Source organism: Hoplias malabaricus, chromosome X2 (assembly GCF_029633855.1).
Source record: "Hoplias malabaricus isolate fHopMal1 chromosome X2, fHopMal1.hap1, whole genome shotgun sequence".
Classification (NCBI taxonomy): Eukaryota; Metazoa; Chordata; class Actinopteri; order Characiformes; family Erythrinidae; genus Hoplias; species Hoplias malabaricus.
The window spans coordinates 9,803,553-9,827,555 of NC_089819.1; the positions used below are offsets into that span (position 1 = coordinate 9,803,553).

Below are 24,003 nucleotides of genomic sequence, written 5' to 3' on the forward strand. Positions count from 1 at the left end.
CTTTGCATATTGCACACAGAAGGCAGGTAAACAGAGAACTGGTTCAAGTTAAAACTCTAATCTGAATAATGGATCAGAAAAGCACTAGTCCAGAATACAGGACCTTTTTCCTGTGTTTACATTCTTGCTCCCACCTCAGTCAGTCTGACCAATCAGCTGCTAGGATTTTTCAGTGTGTGAAAATAAACCAAACCAAGGCGAAAACGCTCCAAGATTATGAGCTTCTTAAATGATTCAGACCAGAACAAATGAACTACAGGTGTGAAAATGCCCTAACATACAGCACCAAAAGTGCTAGGGTTCGTTTTAAATTAAAGATATTTGAACACACCCTTAAAGGCAGTATGATACTGGAGATCATAGAAGTATTATTCTCCCAGCAAAATCAACTCCCCCTGCCCTTTGTATTCATTCAGATGTGGCACACTTTTAATGTGGATTGATATGTTTGAATAAGAAGCCAAATAATCCTTTGGTTGAACGTGGTTGAAGTTTGACTTGCCTGAATGTTTTTATTTACTCTTTGAATTACCACAGGAAGTCATTGAACTGTTTACGTTTGTAGCACTTTCATTTACTTTCATGAAGTTAAGGGCCTCCTGAATTTGAAGTCAAGTCCTTAGTAACATAACTGTAACAACAAAAAAATAGAGGAAGAGAGAACTCCTGAGCCAGTTCGGACATAGATACTTAGTTTGTTTCCATTGTATGAGCCAGGCCAACAGCAATATATGGGCAGCATCCAGTGACCACTGATGATGGACTAGAGAATGACAAACAGAAACTGTGCCTCGACAGTGGTCGGTATGTCTAATAGAGTGAAAATTGACTGGGTACAGAGTTTAAAAAGTGATCTGATCTGCTTGTACCAGTGTAACTGGTAAAGGCTCATTTATGCTTAACGTTAAATATGGATATGGACGGAGCCTTCGGTCTGTACTCTGCATTCATTTTGTACATAATTTGCACATTTTCTGAAACTTTTGGATGTGGATGGGACAGAGCAATACCACTGGAGACCATGGGGTCAGTGCAAGATGACACCACTTGGACACGACCAAGGCACACTGTGCGAGATCCCATTCCAGATGTGTGGGGATCCTTAACCCTGTGTGGCGATTAATGAGCGGCTAGTCAGTTCATTGCCATTTATATTAGTGACCAACGGAGTTGCCGCAGATAAAAATTAACATCAATTTGGGGGAATGATTATGCAGTTTGTGCTCATTTTCTCTAATTCATGGCTACAAAAATATAATAATAATTAACTGGATTTATGCATCTTGCCGAAATACATTAAAATATAGTTTTTATTGTCAGTGCACATCATACAACAAAACAGTGTCTCCTCAATTACCCATCTGTTGTAGTGAAAACACACAAAGACAGTACTTTATTAGGATTTAACATATAAAATATATTATCATATAAAACCCAAATAGTGGTTCAGAGTCATTACAAAGTTCATAATTAAATTCACACTATGCATTTCTCATGGAGACAGAAGATAGTGTCTTCTCCAGATAAACAGATTCCCTATAACTGCAGAAACCTCAGTTGGGTTAAATATAGGGCTGGGCACTTTCTGATCGGCATAAACATGTCTATATTCATTATATCAATTTGTCTTGTAATTCTGTTTTTTTTTTTTAATTTTTTTTTTATTAATCTGTCCCTAGTGTTGCAGTCACACAGCTCCAGGGACCTGGAGGTTATGGGTTCAAGTTCTGCTGACTTGAACTGTCTGTGAAGAGTTTGGTGTGTTATCCCTGTGTCTGTGTGAGTTTCCTCCCACAGTCCAAAAACACACATTGGTAGGTGGATTGGTGACTCAAAAGTGTCCTTAGGTGTGAGTGCATATGAGTTGCCCTGTGAAGGACTGGCAACCCCTCTAGTGTGTATTCCTGCCTTGTGCCCAATGATTCCGAGTAGACCCCACACCCACTGTGACCCTGAACTGGATACAGAAGAGGTTACAGATAATGAAAGAATGAATAAATGAATAAATGTTATGTCCCCATTATGTGTTCATGTACTGTCCATTTAAAACCACACTACCATGCTGTAGTCACATGATTCTGCCCTAATCTGCCTAATGGAAGCAACATGGAGAAGAACCTAAACACTCAGGAATACCAAGTGGCTCAAGTAGCTCCTACCAAAGAAAAAAGCTGTGTCTGTGGTTTGGACGTGATTTGAATTTAGTGAAAACGACACTGTTTCAGGCCAAATTTATTCCCCCAGTCTTTTTCACACTGAACACAGTCGCACACTGAAAATGAACAGAGCACAGCTCAAAAACAGGGATGAACAAGCTTCTAGCTACATAAGAAACAAATATACCAGCTTTAATACTGGAGCATATATACAGTACAAGCCTCATCACTGAACTATGAGATAAACAAAAACAAAATCTTTCATTAATTGTAATAGTGGTAAAATGTTCAATTAATCGTGATACAGATTAGCACTCATATCGCCTAGCACTAGTTACAAGTCTTGCTCAAGGGCACCTCAGCTGTGGATGTTGAGGGAGGAAAAAGCACAGTTCCCTCACTCCCCCTGCTTCTTATTTTCCTGCCAGTTAGGGGGATCAAACCAACAACCTTCGGTTCCCAAACCTTTATGGTTGTGTTATGTCAGGGCTGCACCCTGTTGTGGTCCTGTGGGGTCACTGACCATTGAAGAAAAGGGTGGAATGGTGCTAACAAATATGCAAAAACTACAGCTAAATTAAAACCAGTACCTCTAGAATGTGCAGCTGATGGAATGTATAAAGTGCTTGAATGTTATGGCTGATTTATGTGGAAAATTACAGAGCTGAAATATGGGCTAAAAATATATAAATTACAAGTGATGACTTATTGTTGGACACAGGTTTGGACTTGTTTTAAATTGTAAATCACACTCTACCAGGAAAGTGCATGAGCTCTTTCAGGGTAAACTCTTAAATCTTCTCAAAGAGGAATACCACATGCAGTAAGGCCACAGTATCTTATCTCAGGATGAATCACTGTCACAGATTGAATACAGACATTGTGCTGCCCACAAGCATGAGGTAATTTACACAGAATGATTTAATAATGACTCAAACACTTCTGCCATATCTCTGTAGTACGGTGCAACATAAAGGTGCATCTCAGTAAATTAAAATATAATCAAAATAATAATTTATTTCAGTAATTCAATTGAATATTATATAGCTTCATTCCAGACAGAGTGATCTGTATCAAGCGTTTATTTCTTTTAATGTTGATGATTATGGCTTACAGCCAGTGAAAACCCTGAAGTCAATATTCTCAGTAAAGCAGTGACACTGTGGGCATTAAGAACTTCAGCAGCAGTGCTGTGTCTGATTCAGCACAACACACACTAACGTGTCATTGCAGTGTTGAAAATGATCTGCTAACCAAATCAAGTCAAGTCAAGTCAAGAGAGTTTTATTGTCAATTCCGCATATGTACAGGACATACAAAGGATTGAAATTACAGTACTCTCCTCTCCAAGATGCAGTAACGTTTAACAAAAAATAGACTAAATTCAACTAAGCTAAGTATATAAATATATGAAAGTGAACAAACAGAAGACAAGTGCAGGACAACAGAAGACAAGTGCAGGACATACGATACCAGCAGCTCACAGATAGACATACATGAGACAATGGGACACTGACTGAAGACAATAACCTGATTTGGAGGTAGGATACTGGATGTACAAGGCAGAGTAGACAATAGTGCAAGATAATCGTATAACAACTAAGTAAAGTGAACAAGTGCATACCTATTGAAAAAGTCACAATTAGGTCTCATGAGGAGATTAAGTGACAGTACCAATATAAACAGACCCGGTTTCAACAGAAGTGCAAATACAGGGATATGAAGCCTGGAGGCTGGTTATAGTGATTGAGTGCCTGCCTGATTTTCAAAGTCACAGTTGGGTATTGGTGATAATTGATGAGGTTGCTGAGTAGTGTGTGTGGGGGCAGAGCAGGGAGAGAGTTCAGCATTCTCACAGCCTGATGGATGGGGCTATCCCTCAGTCTGCTGGTCCTCGCCCTGAGACTACGCAGTCTCCGCCCTGATGGCAGCAGGCTGAAGAAGCTGTGTAGCGGGTGGGTGGGATTGCCTGTCAAGCAGAGGGCTTTTCATAGGAGGCGAGAGCTGTATAAGTCCTGAAGGCAGGGGAGAGAGGTACCAATGATCTTCTCAGCAGTTCTCTGCGGCAGGATGCTGTGCAGGCCCCGTAACACACAGTGAAACAGCTAGTCAGGATACTCTCAATGGGCCCACTGTAGAAGGTGATCATGATGGGAGTGGGAACTCTTGCTCTTCTTAGCTTGCAGAGAAAGTAGAGCTGTTGGTGAGCCTTCTTGGCCAGTGATGCTGTGTTGATGGTCCAGGAGTCCCGTTGATGGATAGAGGGGCATGTTGTGTGTGGGTTCTCCTGAAGTCCACAACAATCTCCTTGGTCTTCTCAGTGTTCAGATAGAGATTGTTGTGTTTGCACCAAGAGGCCAGCCGGCTTACATTGCTATTTGCTCTGTGGTTGTCCTGACCATTGAAGAACATGGTGAAAGGGGCAAACAATGTATACAGAACTACAGATTAACTCCAGTCTGTAATTGTAGAACAACAAAGTGCTCCTGAGGACAGTGGAGGTGAGGGATGGACAATGAGTATAGGAGCAAGGAGGTAGTCATAACATTGCATTGTTGATGCATGAATTTGAGCCTAATTCGATCAAATATGTCTAAGATATACTCACTGTCAGGCTAAATCCTCTCATCTCCAACTTACAGCTTTACAAGAGAGGGGTGAATATCTTAGCTTGCAATGTAGATAAGTATAATCATTCAATTATATATCATTGTTTTTTACAGGCTCACTGGATCCCCCCCTGCACCAGAAATATCCCCAGTCCACTCAAGACTACAAAAGCTGGGTGAACTGAGCTCTGCCACCAGTTTCATATTCCTAATTGTTCATTTTAAGTCTTTTTAAAGAAAGTATCTTTGGTGAGGTGTTTTAGAGAGATGGTGATGTGTTGGGCCAGCCTACATCATCACAGAGGTGCTGATTATAGAGCCTAACAGCAGTAGGTAGGAAAAAGCTGTGGTATCTCTCCTTTCCACATCTCAGTTGGAGGAACATTTCACTGAAGGAGCTACCCAGTACTGCAACGATCCCTAAGTCATGCATACTGTGGTCTGTTTGTGAGGTAGTCCATAGTCCATGTGGTGAGAAGATAAACCACACCTGCTCTTTCCAACGTGCTCCCTAGTATAGTGGGGCTTATGGAGTGGAAAGCACTCGATGGCTCAAAGAACATGATTCTAACAGTGCTTCCTGACTTTTCAAAATGAGCGAGGGATCTGTGGAGTAAGTAAAAGATTGCAACCTCTACTCCTATACCTGACTGGTAGGCAAACTGCAGATGATCCATAGCTGGTCCTACCATTGGCGAAGATAGGCAAGAACAAGTCTTTCCAGTGCCTTCATCAGATGAGAGATGAGAGCCACTGATCTGTAGTTATTCAAATCACTGGGTTGTGGAGTTTTTGGAATTGGTACCACACACAATGTCTTCCAGAGAAGCCAGCACTCTCCTGTTTCAGTCTTAGGTTGAAAATGTCCTTCACTATCCCACACAGTTAGTTTGAGCATTGCCTCAGGAGCCCAGGGCTGATGTTGTCTGGACCTGCTGCTTTCCTCACCTTCATCTTTCTTAGTTCCCTTCTTACCTGTTCTGTGGTTAAGGACAGAGGGGAGCAGAGTAGTGATGGGAATTTCGGCTCTTTTGGCTCGGCTCTTCATAAAGAGCCGGCTCTTTTGGCTCTTACTTGTAACTTGTAATAACTTGTAATAACTTGTAAACTCTGAAATATAGCCAATGGAACCCAAAAGGTAGGTATTACAAAATAGCTTATTAAATTAAATAATCATCCATTTCTGGGTAATAAAATAAACAAATACTCTGCAAAGTGCAAAACAGCAGCATTCAACCATAGTGATTAAAACAACCACAACTGTCAACAAACATTTAACTGATTTAACATATTCTTCAACTATTTTTTGGAAGGCAGATTGGCATTCAGGACAACCAAGTGTCTCAGCTTGGAGGGTTGGAGCTTGCTTGTTCTCTGGTTGAATGACAAGCCTTAGAAAAAAATGGCTCGGTCTTAGACGGGAACCGGCTCTCATCGTTCACTTACAAGAGCCGGCTCTTTGAACCGGTTCGTTCGCGACCGACACATCACTAGAGCAGAGCTGAGTGTTGAGTGCTGAGAGCAAGGATGTTGGCTGGTCTAAGGGAGGGTTAGATACCAGACTGAATCTGTTGAAGAAGGAATTAAAGTCATTTGCCCTTTGTAAGTTTCCTTATAGCTGCCTGTTGGATTCCTAAAACCTGAGATGGTTTTAAGACTCCTCCAGACTCCACTCATGTTATTCTGCTGCAGAGGGAAAAAAGGGCAGCTCTGAGGAAACAGACACTACACTCTATATTATTTATAAGTGAAATACAGTTGCATGCAAATGTCAGATCACCTTGGTTAAATTATTATTATTATTATTATTATTATTATTATTATTATTAAGGGTGGCACAGTGTTGCAGCAGGTAGTGTCCTGGCAGCTCCAGGGACTTGGAGGTTGTGGGTTTGATTCCTGCTCCGGGTGACTGTCTGTGAGGAGTTTGGTGTGTTCCTCCCATGTCTGCGTGGGTTTCCTCCGGGTGCTATTCACTATTAAGGCTGCTAAACAACTCTTACTGATGTATAGTGTGGTGCGTTTACCCAAGCAGGGAATCAAACCCTATTCTTCTGCATAGGAAGCCTTTGTGCTAACGCCAAAATCGAAACTTATGGCTGTTGTATAAGTCACATAGTGCACACATGCCATAAATTTCAGCACTTACAGGGGTCTGCAATTTGTTCCAGTGAGTATATACAGTATAACCACTAACACCTCAGCCTCATTTCTGCGTTAAGCCACAGCCACTTTCAGTTTAAATTATAAAGATTGCACTGAAAAAAACAATATTGTTTAGGAATCAGTACTGAAATCTTCTAATGTTACCCATATGTAATCACGATCTCATTTCCCTTTTGGCTAACATTATGATCCTAAAGAAAACATTTCACTCGCCTCCACTCTTGCATTTGTAAGATCAAGTTCAGCCACTTCCCTGTTCAGCTGGGCAAGCTGCAAACCTTGTTCCAGGTTTGTTTTGCACTTATAATATATTTATTACATCAAGTTGTTTGGACACACTGTGGCTTTCCCTTTCTGTTGCCTGCTGGCTTTCACTGCCTCACTGCTGTTGCAGATGTTGGCAAAAACAATGCAGAATGTTTAACCAAAATGGCCTGCAAGCCTCACTGAAGCTGTTGCAGATGTTGTCAAAAACAATGCAGAATGTTTAACCAAAATGGCCTGTAAGCTGACCTTTAACTGTTGTTTCTCAGCTCTCCACAGCCTCGAGAGTCTGTCCAGGAGCATGAGAGACTTATACAAACGGGTTTGTTTATTCAAGAGAGGAACAGTGTTGGAAAAGATGTAGATATGATGAGCCCCATTCACTTTCTCTGTGGACATATGTTGGAAGATTTTTAAGTTTCTTAATTAGGAAGCACTATGAAAGCTTGCAGGGTGTAATGTCTAGACATTTCTTTGTTTTACTCAGTCTATTAAACGGCTTCTACTTTATGTATAGTTGTCTGTCAGGTATTTTAAAGCAGGGAATATGATACCTAATACACTGCTGTGGCTTCCAGAACCTACACATATGCTTTTTTAATTTGTCCCTTTTATATTTCCCTGAGGAAGTTTTTGTGGTTGGGGCGTGTTTTTTCTTTTTCTTTTTTCTTTTGTAAATTAACATATTTAATGCTCTTTATTCCTCAAACTAGTTTATATACCTTTAGGATATATATTGCTAGATCAAATCCTTGGTTCTAAAATGTAAGGAAAATACTTATATTTCTTTATAGTGTCTGTGGGAATTTAAAACCTTTAAAAAGCTCACAGCACTGAAAAAATAAGGCCAGAGTGTGAGAAAATAAGCAGTCTAAGAAATTTGACCTTAAGGGACCACTCATATGTGGTAAAGCCCACAGAAACACACTTATAACAAATTACAATCCCCTTCTAAAAGGCACAGCCCATGCTCTGGACATAAATCAAGAGCTGATTGCCTAGCTTAATGGTGCTTGTAGCCCTGGGTTTGCCAGTTTTGTACAGATTGGTGCTGATGTGCACATCTCTATTTCTGAGTAGTACCAATTAAAATACTCAGACTTTACTGTGTTGCAATTCTGCTCTTGGGTCCATGTACTGGAACTGGTCTGAACTTTGTAGCAATTTTCCCCCAAGGAAAACTGTATAATCAATCCACACAAACATACACCATAAATAGCTTTTGGCTGAGACATGCAGTCAAAAAAAAAAAAAAAGGGGAGGAAAGTCACCCAGTTGTTTGGGGGTAGATGTTGGTTATGAAGATATACTAGAGCTTGTTTTAGCAATTGCAGCAACATGGGAGCTGTCTAGACAAAGCCCATGTCCTACTGTAATAGAACTATTAGTATTTTGCGCATTCAAGTATAGAATAATATACTTGGACATAAATACACAGTTTACACAGTTTTTTCACTCACTGTCCTTTCACTTAGCTTCACTGACCATACAGGAGCACTTTGTTGTTCTACAGTTAAAGTTATAAGTCCATCTGTTGGTCTGCATACTTTGTTTTCCCACTTTAACCCTGTTTTTCCAGTGGTCAGGACATCCACAGAACCACCACAGAGTAGGTTTTAATTTGGGTGATGGATAATTGCTGCAGTGATATTAACGTGGTGCTGGTATGAGTGAATCAGACGCAGTGGTGCTGCTGGAGTTTTTAATCCCTCAGTGTCACGGCCAGATTGAGAATAGCCCAGCAGAACACTCATATATATCCATAACACCTGGTACAATGTGGTCACGACCTTTGAAGGACAAGGGTGGAGCAACAGATGGACTACAAAAGTTATACAGTCAATGGAGAGTGACTGTAGAAACAAGCAGATGTTGTGGCTGATTGGTGTATATAGATGTCATGTAGCCTTATCAAGGGACACATACAATAAGGTGTTACCAAAATGTTCAGCAATGAGTTTTGCTTTGGTATCAGATGGAATACATTAACAGACACTTTCTTTCAGTACATAGATATGTAGTCTCATTCTCATTAACGGCTTGTTGTTTGGTAAGAGCTGGAATTGGGAAGCTATAAAGATCAGTGTTGTTTAAAAATGGTAAAATGTTCAGTGAGAGGAAATTAGGTGAGGCAAGAAATATATGCCATTTTCTTTTTTTTTTTCTTGTCTGGGGCCTTAAAACTCTTGTAAACATGCCCGGAGGGCGTTCTTTTTAACAACAAGAAACAGCTATATTTACAGCAATTAAAAAAATAATCTGGACAAATCACAACGATGGGCATGTATCCCATTTCCGGTATATGCACATGAGTCACTAAACAGGATTAATGCTGTATTCCTGGGGAACAACCTAGGACTGTGTCATATTCATGACTCAGGTATTGACTAAACATATCTAGAAATTCTTAGGAACCTTATTATTTACACATTCATAAATATTCAACAGGGCATTGTACCTTTTTCTAATCACTGCTTTATTAAATACTGATTTCTAGTGAAATTCACCCAGACATTGCTGAACAGCTGAAGCATCCAAAAAAAAAAACAAGAAGGAATGTTCTGCAGTATGAGACACGGACTGGATGTGATCTTGGGTTAAACTAAGTCCAATTGAAAAAATTGAATATATAAGATCAGTCAGGGCGGCACGGTGGCGCAGCAGGTAGTGTCGCAATCACACAGCTCCAGGGACTTGGAGGTTGTGTGTTCGATTCCCGCTCCGGGTGACTGTCTGTGAGGAGTTGGTGTGTTCTCCCCGCGTGGGTTTCCTCCGGGTGCTCCGGTTTCCTCCCACAGTCCATGTTGGTAGGTGGATTGGCGACTCGAAAGTGTCCGTAGGTGTGTATGTGTCTGTGTTGCCCTGTGAAGGACTGGCGCCCCCTCCAGGGTGTATTCCTGCCTTGCACCCAATGATTCCAGGTAGGCTCTGGACCCCCGCGACCCTGAATTGGTCATTAAAGCTTGAAGGTTTTAAAAGTGAATTTTAAGAGCCAAGAAGCAGATCCCATAACCATAAAAGCACTGATTATACACAAGGGGACTCTCGCTTTTGTAAAGAAAACCTTTTTATATGAACAAATCAGTGTTAGCTACTCATGAAGTATTTCTTATCTGTCTCATTCTCCTCATTACAAAATGCTTCTCACTTAATGGTTTGGGATATAGTCAAAGACCGGCTGCTAAACAAATTAATGACAAATTTTGGTAACACTTTATATTACAGCCCACTAATTAGTAGGTAAGTATGGAGAAAGTATCTGTTAAGTAAGCCATAAGATAAAATAAGTACTGAGAAAGTAAAGGGTATGATACTAGGAATATGTGGATATTACTGAGTATCTTACAAACGTTTTACAAATAGGGAAGGAGAGCAGAAGAGAAACACCCATTTCATCATTGGTCAGCTGTGTTCATATAATGCCACAATACATATCAGCTAAACAGTGTAAAATATCTCTGAAGTATGTGAAGATGATTATTGTGCTAAATCACGTCCTGAACCTAATGAGTACAAAGCACCATGAAACTCTCTCAATGCTTGTAATGAAAGTAACTGACCATGTCCTTCTCTGTATGTGCACTGTAAATCATTTTAAAGGATCAATAATTTAATTTAATAATTTAATTACAGTAATAAACCCAAATTTCTAGTATCATACCCTTTACTTACTCAGTTGTTTATTTTTGTTTTATTTATACCTTACTTAACAGGTACTTACTCTGTACTTACAGTATGCCTTATCAATAAAATGTTTGTAAGATACCAGTAATAATCACATATTTCTAGTATCATAACCTTTACTCACTTAGTACTTATTTTAATTTACACCTTAGGTACAGGTAATTACTTTGTACTTACCCAGTAATTAGCAAGCTGTAATTCAAAGTGTTACCCTTTAAACATTTGGCCTTATTTTGATGATATATGTTTGTTGTATTTTAAACAAATGCATGTTTGTGCTCTGGTCTGGACAAGTCAGTCTGGATATGGTTTGTTACCATGATTGGTGCTGATCAGGAAGTGTCTAAGAGTATCGTAACTATGAAACCAGACTGTGAATCACTGTCATGAAGACCACCAGAACATTTTTACAGCTCTTGACACGTTTAACCAACTATGACGAATGGCCATGGCTTCAGTGCTGAATGTAAACAATCCGTACTAAAGCATGTCCATGTGGAAACCATTTGGCGCGGCAGTTAAAAAGATGCTTCAGGCTTTGATGTAATTTATTGAATTGCGCCCCCTTGTGGAGCAGCGAACTTGAGCGAACGGCACCACTTTGAGGAGGATTTTGTGCTCTATTTATGTTTGCACATAGTGAATGCAAAAATAATTAGTACTTTTACGGCTTAGGAAACAATCACCACACAATGTGGAAAAATGTACACAATCCATCTAAAAAATGTTTTCAGCGGAGGAGCCCCATAATCTGGAAGAAACCATACACATATGGCATCTTTCTTTTTTTTGACTACAATGCCCTGCTCTCTGAATCCTGAGACATTAATTACTAACAAAAGACACCCTGTACTGCTTTCATGTAGCATTAATGCTGTTGTGTTTCAGCACTGACTGAGATGATTACCATATAAATCACCTACTTCAGTATATATGCTCTGTGTGACCTTTTGTAGAATACTTACCAAAAGTGTCTCCATGCTGTTCTCATTATGCCTTGTTTTTGTTACTGTTCTGCAGGGTCCTGCAGGAAGCATTTCCAGTTCTCAGTGGGGCAGTTTAAGTTGAAAAGTTCTGCTGGAAATGGATTTTCTCAGAAAGTAAAAGTCTGTTTGTCCAAGGTTTCACTCTACAAGACATACCAAGAGTTTACCTTCAGAATGCAGGGCCTAAATTGGTATTGTTTTACAGCTTTATCTGTGTCTAATTAAGTTTACTGAGACAATAACCTGATCAGCTCTTCATTAATGAATAACATTCACATTGACATCTGTTTCAAATAAAATATAGACCCTCCATCTTAAGCTACTGATGTCAGGTCTGTGTAGGTTTCTGTGAGGTTTTATGGTGAGCAGAGGATTACATTTCCAAAGAAATCCACTGGGTGTCCTCACTGTATTGTTTCTGGCATTCATGGGCACTGACTCAATACAGGCGCAATAGAATATGTTTATTTATTCAGTGTACTCATGCAGTTTAAAACCAAAATTCCATGGTCTGAGGAGCAAGTCAAGCAGATTAAAGTAATGCCTTTTTACCAGCTCTGCTGAGCAGTGTGCATCATCACAATCTCACAGTAAACGAGTTACAGTTCAAAGCTTTGAGAGTGTTTTTTGGGAAAGACTATATTTCACAACTGACTTCAAAAAAAAAAAAGAATCCATTTGCAAACAATCTGTTTTGTGTGATCTGCCAACATCTAAAAACATGTGGTAAAATGACTCATGAGCTGACCCCAGGTATCAAATGCAATTTCAGGCTGAGCCTTTGGTGGATACATCTTTTTAAACTATATCGCCTGTTTTTAGTGGAATGTTTAAAAATGGGTTTACTTGCATATTCCCAACTTTCTTGGAGTTTGTTATGGCCATTTAAATTGTTTTAGAGTTTGAAAACACAATCAAGTTGATTAAGGACATATAGGAAATACTTACTTTTGTCAGTTAAAGTTTCAAGAGAATGAACAATTAGTTGTTTTTATTAGTTTATTTTTATTATTATGTGCCTGACATTCTAGCTTAAAGCAGAAGCCCCCAAAGCTGCAGACTAAATACAGTCTCTTTTCAAAATGAACCCATTTGTCAGAACTAGCAAACTGAGAGATTACAGAGTCACACAACTCTACAGAACTAAATTTCAGAGATTTTTCTTATAATGTGCTTTAGCCTTGTTCCAAGTGGCAGGAGTACACCCCTGAGATTATTTTGAGCACAATGAATCAAATTACTTTGATTTTGTAGGTTGAGAGTACCACTGCAGGGACAAGAGGCACTGTGTGTGTGTGTGTGTGTGTGTGTGTGTGTCTTTCTGTAGGTGTGGCTAAGAGGGGGCCGGGGGTCCTGCGAACTCACACGTAGCCCACTGTACACTCTGGAAATGACCACAGCCCTTCATCCCCATACCACATGTCCTCATGACGTCTCTGCCCACGAGCAGGCCCTCTATCTCTACCCTCATCGCACCATCCATACACTTTATCTCTCTTTTCATCACTCCATCCCAGCACGGGCTGAATGGGGTCGGGCAGCAGCAACCCTCCGCCAGGCCTCCCTCCTGCCCCATTAAAGGCAATTACAGACATCCGCTCATGTAAATAACCACGTTGCAGCTGCTTTCTTACTTTTGCTATTTCTCTCTCTGTTGTTTTCTCATTTGTGCTGTCTCATTCTGCCATGCTGTTTATTATCCTCCTTTAATACATAACACCCTGGCCTGAGCGTTGTATCTCTTAGCACAAAGCTTAGACCATTTTGTCCAATTTTATTGAAAATGTATAGCATAGCTGTACACCTTTAATTCAATTCAGTGATTTAATTTTGTTTGTCACATATATTTCACACAGCAGCATTGCTTGCAAGACTTTGTCTCCCTTCTTTTTCCTCAGTCTTCTAAATCCATTACATGGTATTGCTAATGCAAAGCACCATGTGTTCCACAGTGAACGTGAAGAATATTTTTTATTACCTGAATATATTTGACTCATATTCAAGAACAAAAAAAGTTTTAACAATTATGCCCAATCTGAGGCCATTTATACTTCAGAGAACACATGTGCCACTGATTTCACTATATTTGCTGAAGTAAATGCATGCATCTCTCTCTTCCTTTCTCTTGTTCTGCCATGCTCTTTCTCATTATTCCTTTCCAACCCTTTACCTGTGATGTTTGCTATGTGCTAAAGCTAATGCTAAGAAACATGAGCTTCTAATGTCAACCTCCCTCAAGCATTTGTTTCTCATATTCATTCAGACATTCATCACTGCTTACACTTCTTTCTTATATCACATATATATTATTACTATATATGAAACATTTATTTGTCAGATTTCACTTTATCTTTGTCTTATCAATGATCATATGGCAGTTGTTCTTTCTTTCCCACTATCACTTTCATTGTTTCTTGTTCTCTTTTTCTTACCGCTCTAAATCTACTTGTCTGACTGTTTGAGAGATTTTCAAGGACACACACCCACACTCACACTGAGAGGGATCAGAGTGTTCTATGGGTGGAAGTGTTGTCGAGGTGATGAGCTGATATGGAGTTTTGTGATGTGCAAGTGGTGATAAGCTTCATTAGGCTTTCACGTCATACTAGAGGATGACAACACATCTCAGCCTCCACCTACAATACAAATCATCCATCATTATTCGTGGTCAACAGCTAAGCATTCAGTTCACATCATAAATTACGAAACTTCATAAGACAAGACAAACAATGATATTATATCTTCCCTATAGAATATATAATGTATGTGAGCATTAAGGTAATGCTGGTAAACAAAAACACAGATATTACAGATATTCAGATATTTATTGTCTGTAAATTACTTGTAAAAATATTTTCTTACATTTCATTTGAAAGATGTAAATCAAAATTAATACAGATTTTATTTTAAATATAGCAGTATCTGTATTAGTATTATTAAACATCTGCATTAGTAAACTGCCACTGCCTTTTTCCCTTTCTAACAATTGACTGAGAACTGTTAACCTATAGGGTTTTTTTTGTCACAAATATGTGGCAATAGTATAGTTGATTAAAATGTGACTTGGTCAAATTGTTATTGGTTCAACTGGTTAACTGCCTTGAGACCATGCGTGTGTGTGTATGTGTGTGTGTGTGTGTGTGTGTGTTTGTTTGTTCACTGCCACAGATGGAGGACACATTTAATTGCATGTTAAAAATTAGTTTAAATGTAAACTCCACCCAGAGTATTCAAGAGTCCAGTTACTGAGCTTGAAATTTAGTAACAGTTTTAAGTGTTTTATATATATATATATATATATATATATATATATATATATATATATATATATATATATATATATATATATATATATATATTTTTTTTTTTTTTTTTCAAACGAATAGTGCAGCAGTGTGCAGTTTGGGATACAGCCAGAGAGTAACGTTAACTTGCTTGCATATACTATACTCAACTTAACGAAGGCTGAAAGAAGACCCACCCTGTGTTTGACTCGCTGTCAAAAAACATGTTAATCTCAGTGGTACATTTTCAAAAAAATGCATATTTTGGTTCCAGGCAAGCTACGTTTTCTGGTCTCCTATCTAATGTTCTTTTAGTATGTTTAAGGACTATTAATGAATCCATTGTGAATGGGTACTTTTTATTGAGTAAACTTTATTGGCAAAACAGAAAGGCATTAATGAAGACAGGCATAAAAATGCTAATTTCTGCAAAAACCAGTGGATCGTGTCCCACACTGTGCTAATCTAAACGGTGCTAATAATCTAATTTATTACTATATAACAGGTTCTACATACAATACACATTCAGGGCTTAAAATAATGGAACATTAAGTACCGCGCAGAGGGCTCGGTTTGTTTTTCTGAAGAACAGGTAAATGTCATAGGACCATTTAGTTGGATTACTCCTGAAAAATCAGAGTTGACATTTTTACTGTGTGATAATAACATTTGACGCAACTAACTAATACATTTTGAGTCAACATTTTTTAGAAGGTGTGCCTTCATTACGGTGTTTTAATTTAGTACAGTGGTTAGTACCCAGACATAACCATGGTCATGTTCTGGAAATTTAATATCAACAATTGTATTGGAGGATTTTTGTTTTATTATATTATATTAAACGTTAAAGTGTTTGCTATCATGAACTCATGCTAATAGCTTCTAATTTCAGCATAGCAGCTGGCTGTTTAGCATAAGATGACAGTGTCCAGATGTAACTTTTTCAGCAAAATAGTAAATAGCTTGTTAATAGGAAAATGCTCAAAGGCTTACTGAAGCCTTAAGAGGAGTTCAAGTAATTGGTCAGGGTCCTTGAACTCCACAGTGCTGTATTTAGACTGTCACATAATTTCACTAAACATCATGGCGATTGGGTTTACTGATATTCACTTCTGCCTATAAACATTACAACTCTGTGTCTTATGAAGTGTGGGAGTGTATACTTCATTATAGATTATATGTATATGATTTATGCATAATACAATACAAAATCAGTTACAAGTAAAGATTTGATATATTTCATCAGTAGACAAACAATCAGGGGCGATTCCAGATTAAAAATGATTGCACCGGTGGACCAAGAATCAAATGGCTTGAAAATAAGTGTTCTCCAGTGCCAATTTATTTTTACTGCTTAATTTCCAGTTATTTCATATGTTAATATTAATTGCAGCAGCAATATGTGTGATTTATTAACCAGATAGTTTGTGAGTGGATTGAAACAAGATAATAATAACAGTTTATTTTATTTATTTATATTATAAACTATTTATAAATGTATTTATATTATTATTATTATTATTATTATTATTATTATTATTATTATTATTTTATAATAAAAAAAAGCATGTATGTGTTTTAATTGTCCTGATTTACCATGTCTTTATTTTACTTCATCCTCCCCCTGCTAAAATTACATTAATTTAAAAGATTTGCCAAAAGCCCTGAGTTCTAGTTTCACTTGCACAAAAGACTTTTATGTTGATGAGCCTGAATATGGGTGGAGTGGGGTGAGCACTGTTTTTCCTGCTGGAGTCTGAATGTGGTGGAGTGTTGCCTTTATCAATAACCATATTTAAAGCGGAATATCAGAATCTCAAAATTAGAAACTGTATACAAACACCCCACAAACAAACATCTAAATACCCTAATATCTGGGGCCATCCCTATTGTTCAGAATTTCAGCACTCAGCACCCACTTTAAAATTAGGACTGCACTGTATTGAGTAAGATTACTGTCAAAAATAAACGTGTGCATGCTCATTTATATTCATACATAAATATTTAAGTTGTACACAATAGTCTGTTGTGTGTGTTTTGTACGAATACAAAACTTAAAAAATACACAGTTATAAAGACATGTGCATACAACTTTAGTTATTACTAAATTACTATTACTATTACTATTTAGTTTAGGTATGACTTCTAGATTATGAACATGAATATAAGTGAGAAAACACTGTCAAAAACACATTGCTGAACTCACAGGCAAAATGCATCGAGGAGACAACCAATTAATTCAATATTTTTGCCTATTATCTAAGCTGTCTGCAGTTAAAGAGAATGAGGAAAGTCAGTAAAAGAGAGACATTAAACAGCAAAAAAATATGTAAGTATATATTTTTAGCAGTGTCGTATTTTTATGTAAGTACACGTTGTTGAATATGAATTGCATCCTTAATAAAAATGCTGTCTAATGTTCTGCTTAGAAAGAAACCTTCAGTTTCAGACTTATGTTGATTTAACCTGTATTCTTTACAAATGGAACCAGATACATAGGTTTGTAAATGTTTGTACTTGTATTGTTGCCATCCCCTTTATGTCTGGTTTTAAACAGCAGATGTAGTGACCATGGCCTGGATGTTAATGAAGCATTTCAGCAAACAATATATAAAAGCAATGTATATTAGTTTGTTGCATAAATTAGTCTGATCAAGGATAGTAAAACTCTGGAGCATGTTTCTTTCTGTTGTTACAAAAAGTCTGGTAAGCAGAGGTGGGTTTTTGTGTATCATGGTTTATTCTGCTGGTATGTGCTATTGATTTGAAACTCATGTCTGGGTTCCTGCAATTTCGAAAGGACTGTAGTGATCTTGAAACATTTCAAAGTTCCTTTGATCAGTGGCTACAACAGGCAAATTGATTAATGTACCCTGAGAAGTAGACATTTTGAGGACCATTTGAAAATTCTGCTTGTTATTATTTGCAGCAGCTGTATCTGAACTGGGTCCACATAAAGGGTTTATTGCACATCATATGGTCTTGAACTTCCTATGGTTATTGCAAGTGTGTATTGCACAACCTGTTTCTTTACAAGTGTTCCAATTTAGGTGCTGACATGAGGCTCAGAATGACAGAGGAGTAGACACAATGCCAAAGTCTAACACTTGGAGCCTAAATGTCTTTGTTTGTTATCCAGTCATGGAGACAACAGCTGACATTTCTTCAATGCAAAGCATTGAAGAGATGAGTTTAAAATGTTTAATTGAACGTGAACCTACTATAACTATTAATTATCTCTTGTGCACATGTCCACTCTTAATTTTTGAATGTTGCCCTGTTAAAGAGTAAATAAAACACCCTTTCAATGATATAAGTTGAAGATGAGTGTAAAGGGTGTTTCTTTTCTCTTTAACCAATAAGTCTTTGATAACCAGTTCTTATCAATTCGAGCTCTAAGTTAAAAACTCCTCCAGAGGCCAGGTGTTACGATTAATTCACAAGAAGTGTGTGTGGGGTTGTGTGTTTAATGTGCGGTGGGTTTTTGACAAAACAGTTCTGTTAAACTGATACAACAAATAACTATATAACAAATATTAAATGCGTTTTTCGGCTGGGATACCACTTTTCCATCCATCTATCCCTAAATACTTAATGTTGGAATTTTGTTTGAGAAAAATTGACATAACAACTTATAATGTTTAATTACAAAATTTTAATTTAATTTAAAATGTATTATAGTTTATTTTTTTACGTAGTAAGATGGTTCATGTTGGCATGCAACATATAACAACTTAAAATCATAACTTAAAACTTAGTAATTGTGTCAGATCTGTCATCATAATACTATGGACAGCACATTCCTCACAGTTTATGTACAGTCATGACAAGTGATACAATGCAAACAATCTTAACAAAGCACACTCAAAGTCCCAAAAAACACCCTTTTCGGTTTAAAGAAAATGGCATATGAGCAGCTGCATGAGACTGCAGGGTTTTGTGCATTTGGACAGATCACTGACTGTGGTCATTAGCTTCTACTGAGTTTCCAGTCACATATGAACTATGGCCCTGGACCAGACAACTTCTCCTTTCAATGAAAAGTTAAGTTATGAATGGCTCCCCCTGCAAGCTGTGTTTAAACAAAATGTTCTGGTTAAATGAAGAGTGTCATGTCTAAAAATATCTACTGTTTTAGAGGGGCCAGTGTGGGTGGCTTTGGGGGATGAGTTTAGATGATCTGCAGAGGATCTGCACAAATGTCACAGCATCTGCTCAAATATGTAAGAAATTGGATGCATTTATCAATGCTACTAAGACAAGAGGTTCCTTGACTTGGCATTTTACAAGCCTTAGGGTTTCATAACATAACATCGCTAACTTTAACAAAGCACATGATGGTATTCATGGTGAGGTGATGTATGAGTGTAATCAATTTATGTACATTTATTGCTATACAAAATTACTTAAGACACAAAATTAATAAATTAATCAATAAATAGGCATTTGTCTTTAAGCAGCAGTACAAAATCATATTTCAGGAGCATCATGATTGTGGATAGGTTTGTAGGAACCTCAGTTTTGACAATTATCACGAGTAGTTAAGGTTACGGTATTGGTTCCTATTTCTATCAACATTTTACTCAGCATGCTGAAAACAAAATATTCTGTCAAGGAGACAGTAGCAAACTGGCAGGCAACATGTAGAAGCTAGCATACCCCAATTAAGATAATGTTGCTTGTTAAAATTTTTGGTTAAACTACCTCTTCAAAAATTTCACTAAATATCTTTGCTGTCATAGACCCAATATGAAGTTAGTCAGTAATTGTTCCCTGACTCCAACAGACTACAGTTGCTAGAAATGCATGAAAGTTAGTTGGGGCTATCTATTTATATGCAAAAGTCATGCTAATCTTCCCACATTTGACTTGATTAATTGTTAGCAACATCCCAGGAGTATTATCTTTATTTAAGTAAAAACAAAAAGTTATCTAAAGAAAACTCAAAAGCCCTCTGTTTTGTTAAGAAGCTTAATATGGGTAAGGAAACACTTGAGAATTGTCATCTGTTCTCTGGGTCTGTGAATCTACACACTGCTCATAAAATGAATGACATGTGTCTGTCTGCTAGAGGAGCAGAGGTGAGGAGAAGGAAAAATAGAGGCAATATAATATGCAGAGAAGGGCCCAGTATCCAAAAATGAGTCAAAATTAGGGTCAGAGAGTTGAAATAAATTTGGAATCTTGACAGGTTTCGGTCCCACCTCCACAGTTGCTTGGAATGGCCACTTGCATGTTTCTCAGCCATAACACCTTCTTATCATGGACCGATTGAGGGCTTAGAGCTCAGCTCTCACGGCAGGCAAGTCAACAGAACAAAGATAACCCTACAACCCCCATAGCTCCACATCCTTACGTGCACTCCCACCCTCACACTGACTACTGCCCCTCAGACAATTGAAATAATATGTGGTTTCCTTTATGTTCTCTAGTGTTGTTCTCTGGGAAATAGTGAGTTTGAAATTCAACATTTAGAAGGTCAGTAATGAGGTAAGCAATGAGAATAAAAATAATAGAGAAGCAAAGAAAAACCTCAACTGTGTTTTCATGAATCCAATCAGCTGTGCGTTAAGTTAAAAGATGTCCCTGCAACTTAATTGTTGTTAGACTGAGGGATCTCAGCAGTGTTTATTTTGTTATGCAGGAACTGGGTGACTCACAAGAGTCCATCAACTTTGATTGGTACTTTCTTTTGCGTGCAACAAGTCCAGATATTGAGTTTTTCTCATCATCCAAGAGAACATCTCAGTGCTGGTTAGTTTCACACGTTTCCTTGCTTTGAAAGACTTCCCAGATAATGGCTTCTCTGCTTCAGATGGCTCATATCAAATGCATTCAGCCAAGCAGGAAACTGTATATTGACACAGGGCAGAGAGGGGATGTAGATACGGTACTGAGGAGACTGGATCAGGGCGGTTTTTGCAGGCATCTAGACTCTGCCAGGGTCATTGAATGATACCATGCTATTTTGAGTTCACAGGGCCTCTAAACACAAATTGATATATCAAAGAAGCTTTTTATCATTTTACATCATTTCAGAGCTCAGAAACATCTGTCTATATAGAATCTTTTACTATAACATACAGACTTCAGCATTGTCTTTTTAAGAATGCTTTTTTTTTTTTTTTTTTTTTTTTTTTTTGATCAGCTATTGCACTTCAGAGTTCAGTTGCGTTATATTCCACTCGATCAGAGATTGGTCAGAGATTTATCATGATTTTTTTACACATTGTCTTTTAGTCTTTCGCTCCTTATGTTCCCGTTTTTCTGTTCCTGAATTGAACATGGCTTAGTGTGACTTTATAAAACACTAGATTATAATGGCAAATGTGTCTCAATGTGTTGTTTTGTCCTGTATTCCCTTTAAACAGTCATATATAAAAGCCCCTGCAGATCAGTCTTGAAGGTTTTAGATTCCATAGGTTTAAAATGAATCTTCTTTTATCTGTGGGACCATCTTGATTTTGGCTTGTTGCCACAACACTACTCACGGTTTATAAGTGTCAAACCCTTTCAGGACTATCTGCAACCACACTGTGACACCACCATGCCTTCATACTTGTACTGGTATGTGACCACACCTGCATCATCCAGGTAGAGCAAAGAGATTGGGTCAAGCTTGGTGGGAACACAGCAGGCTCTGGAAACCTTGTCAGGTTTTTTGATACCAACCAGAGTCTGCACAATAGCATGTTTGGTTGGAGTGACATGTTTGGTCAAGGGGTAAGTACAGATTCCTGTGCATTCATATGCCTCATAGCCTTGAGGTTCTAAGATCCAGGAATCCCAGCCAATGTCTTTGAAGTTGACATAAAGTGAGCTCTTCTTACATTGGTTGCCTTTTGCATTCCTTCGAATCCTCGAGGCTGTGTCATAAATCAGGTTGGATCGCATTTGCAGGAGGTCTTGCTCATCAGGATCTTCCTCCTTAGTCTGTCCTTCTTGTTCCATAGTCCCAAGCTCACCCAATACATCTGAGAGATCCAGGTTATTATTAACCCCTTGGCCAGTTGTTTCATGCTTGATCATCTCACTCAACTCCTGTTTGTCTCCTCTGTGGTCACCGCTCTGGTCATTGGAGAAAACGATCATTAGAGGTTTGTGTCTCTCTTCAGGGCTTGTATCAATTTCCATGTCCCCACCTAAGAGAGGCTCTTCGACCTCTGACCCATTCTGTCCAGGCATGTTTTGTGAGTTCAGACTTGCAATGTGGACCTCCAGTCTGTGGGTGGTACCGTAGTCAGATTTGTGCCACTGATGCACAGCAGCAGTCAAATCGAACGACTCCCACCCACTGTCCATGCCATACACCTGCCGTGAGGCCAGCTCCACAAGCTGCGTCTCTTCCTCTTCTGCTTCAAAGACATCCCCTCGTTTTGGTTGACTGCTGTTGCTGAGCCTCTGCACAACCTCGTAAATTGTCACCTTGCGGTCAACACCAGCATACAGGTGCCGGTCTGTCTGGACCAGAGTATAGAGGCGCAACTCAGAAGCTGTGACTCGTTCATGATGCGGCACAGAAACGTTGAAGAGGAGAGGGTGACGCCTTACACCATCTCTACCCACATTGCATGGGGAGGAGTCTGAAAAAGGCAATAAAAATGTCAATTTCTCAGTTTTCACATAGTGAAATACTGCAGATACTTGGTTAAAATTCTGTAAATACATAAACTGCAAATTGCGATTACATGTAATGTTACTGTTTTTGTCTTTTTTGTACTGTATGCTTTTTTTTTTTTTTTTATCATCAATGGTTTGGGTTATTTACCACTTGAAATGTGTTCCAGAAATATGTCAAATAATGTAAATTAGATCCAAAATGTGGCAGGTTCAAAAATATTGTCCAATTTTCAAAAATATAAAACAGATTAGACATGACACATTCAAGGATATTCAAGGAAAACATGAAATCAAAAACAATTCAACATTATCTGTACAACACATGATAAGGTTTACAAGAGAATTCCCTAAAAAGAAAAGTTCAATTTTAACAATATACCTTCATTTTTGAAGCTGCGTACAATATTGGCAGATGGCATGGCTGTGTGGTCATTAGCAAATCGGTTATACAACTCCAACATGTATTCTGGGGGCTCCACACGGGGAGCCCCAGGCTGCGAAGATGGACCACGGATGGAAAGGTTAAAGGTTCTGAGAAAGTGACCCCGCAGATTCTCTAGAAGGTCCTGCATGTCCACCTCACTGTCTTGCTCCAGAAAAGAGGGGTCAATCATCCCTCCATGCCCGTCCTCTAGCCCTGGAGCAGGTCGGTGTCTCTCTGGGGAGCTGATGGGACTTGAGTCCCCAGAGAGAGGCCCCAAGAGGAGTAACAGAATGGGGAGAAATTGCGTGGTGGCTGTTAACCGACATTTGCAAACCCCAGTGCCAGACATGGTTAGAGGCAAAAGGGATGTGGGAAGCGTGTATCAGCTGTAGGCGTTCTCCAATGTGCAAGAGGTTTCACACAAGAAGAAAATCTTGGTAGGTCCAGAGAGAAAAACGATTTCCTGATCTGGCTTGATGTTGAAGAATTTAAAAAGATCCTTCCTCTAAAGACTTGCTGATCCAGGTGGTTCTAGAAAGTTCTTGTCCAGTAGTGAATGCTGTTGCTGGTTTAGTTGGAGGGTCAAGGGTTCTACCCTGTTGTGCCTGGACACTAGTCCCCGCTTTGTAGTGTTCCTATTGCAGATCTCAGGGACTTTATTCCTCCGTAAACCTTTTGATGTGATGTTTGATGTCTGAAGTTTGTTTTAAAGGGTGGCTTCACTAAGCTCTACTGTGGCATCTCTTTTCTTCTTTTCTTGTGTTTTTTCCTCCCTCTCTCTCTTGCTCTCTCTCTCACTATCTCTTGCAT

The 24,003-nt window shown here is 38.6% G+C and overlaps 1 protein-coding gene across 1 annotated transcript; it reads right to left on the reverse strand.

The window, feature by feature from the left end:
- Positions 1-21,347: 21,347 nt before the first annotated feature.
- LOC136677292 (bone morphogenetic protein 10-like) lies at positions 21,348-23,542 on the reverse strand. The gene is made up of 2 exons (XM_066654787.1): positions 23,149-23,542; positions 21,348-22,732 (listed from the first exon to the last, which is right to left on the reverse strand). The coding sequence occupies exons 1-2, from the start codon at positions 23,540-23,542 to the stop codon at positions 21,669-21,671; spliced, it is 1,458 nt and encodes a 485-aa protein (XP_066510884.1). The 3' UTR covers positions 21,348-21,668.
- Between the last annotated feature and the right edge of the window lie 461 nt (positions 23,543-24,003).

Bases quoted from the DNA above. Each gene is read 5' to 3' on its own strand.
- LOC136677292 (XM_066654787.1), bottom strand. From the start codon at position 23,542: ATGTCTGGCACTGGGGTTTGCAAATGTCGGTTAACAGCCACCACGCAA. The intron at 22,733-23,148 runs GTATATTGTTAA...TGCCTTTTTCAG, and splicing joins ACGCAGCTTCAAAAATGAAG to ACTCCTCCCCATGCAATGTG.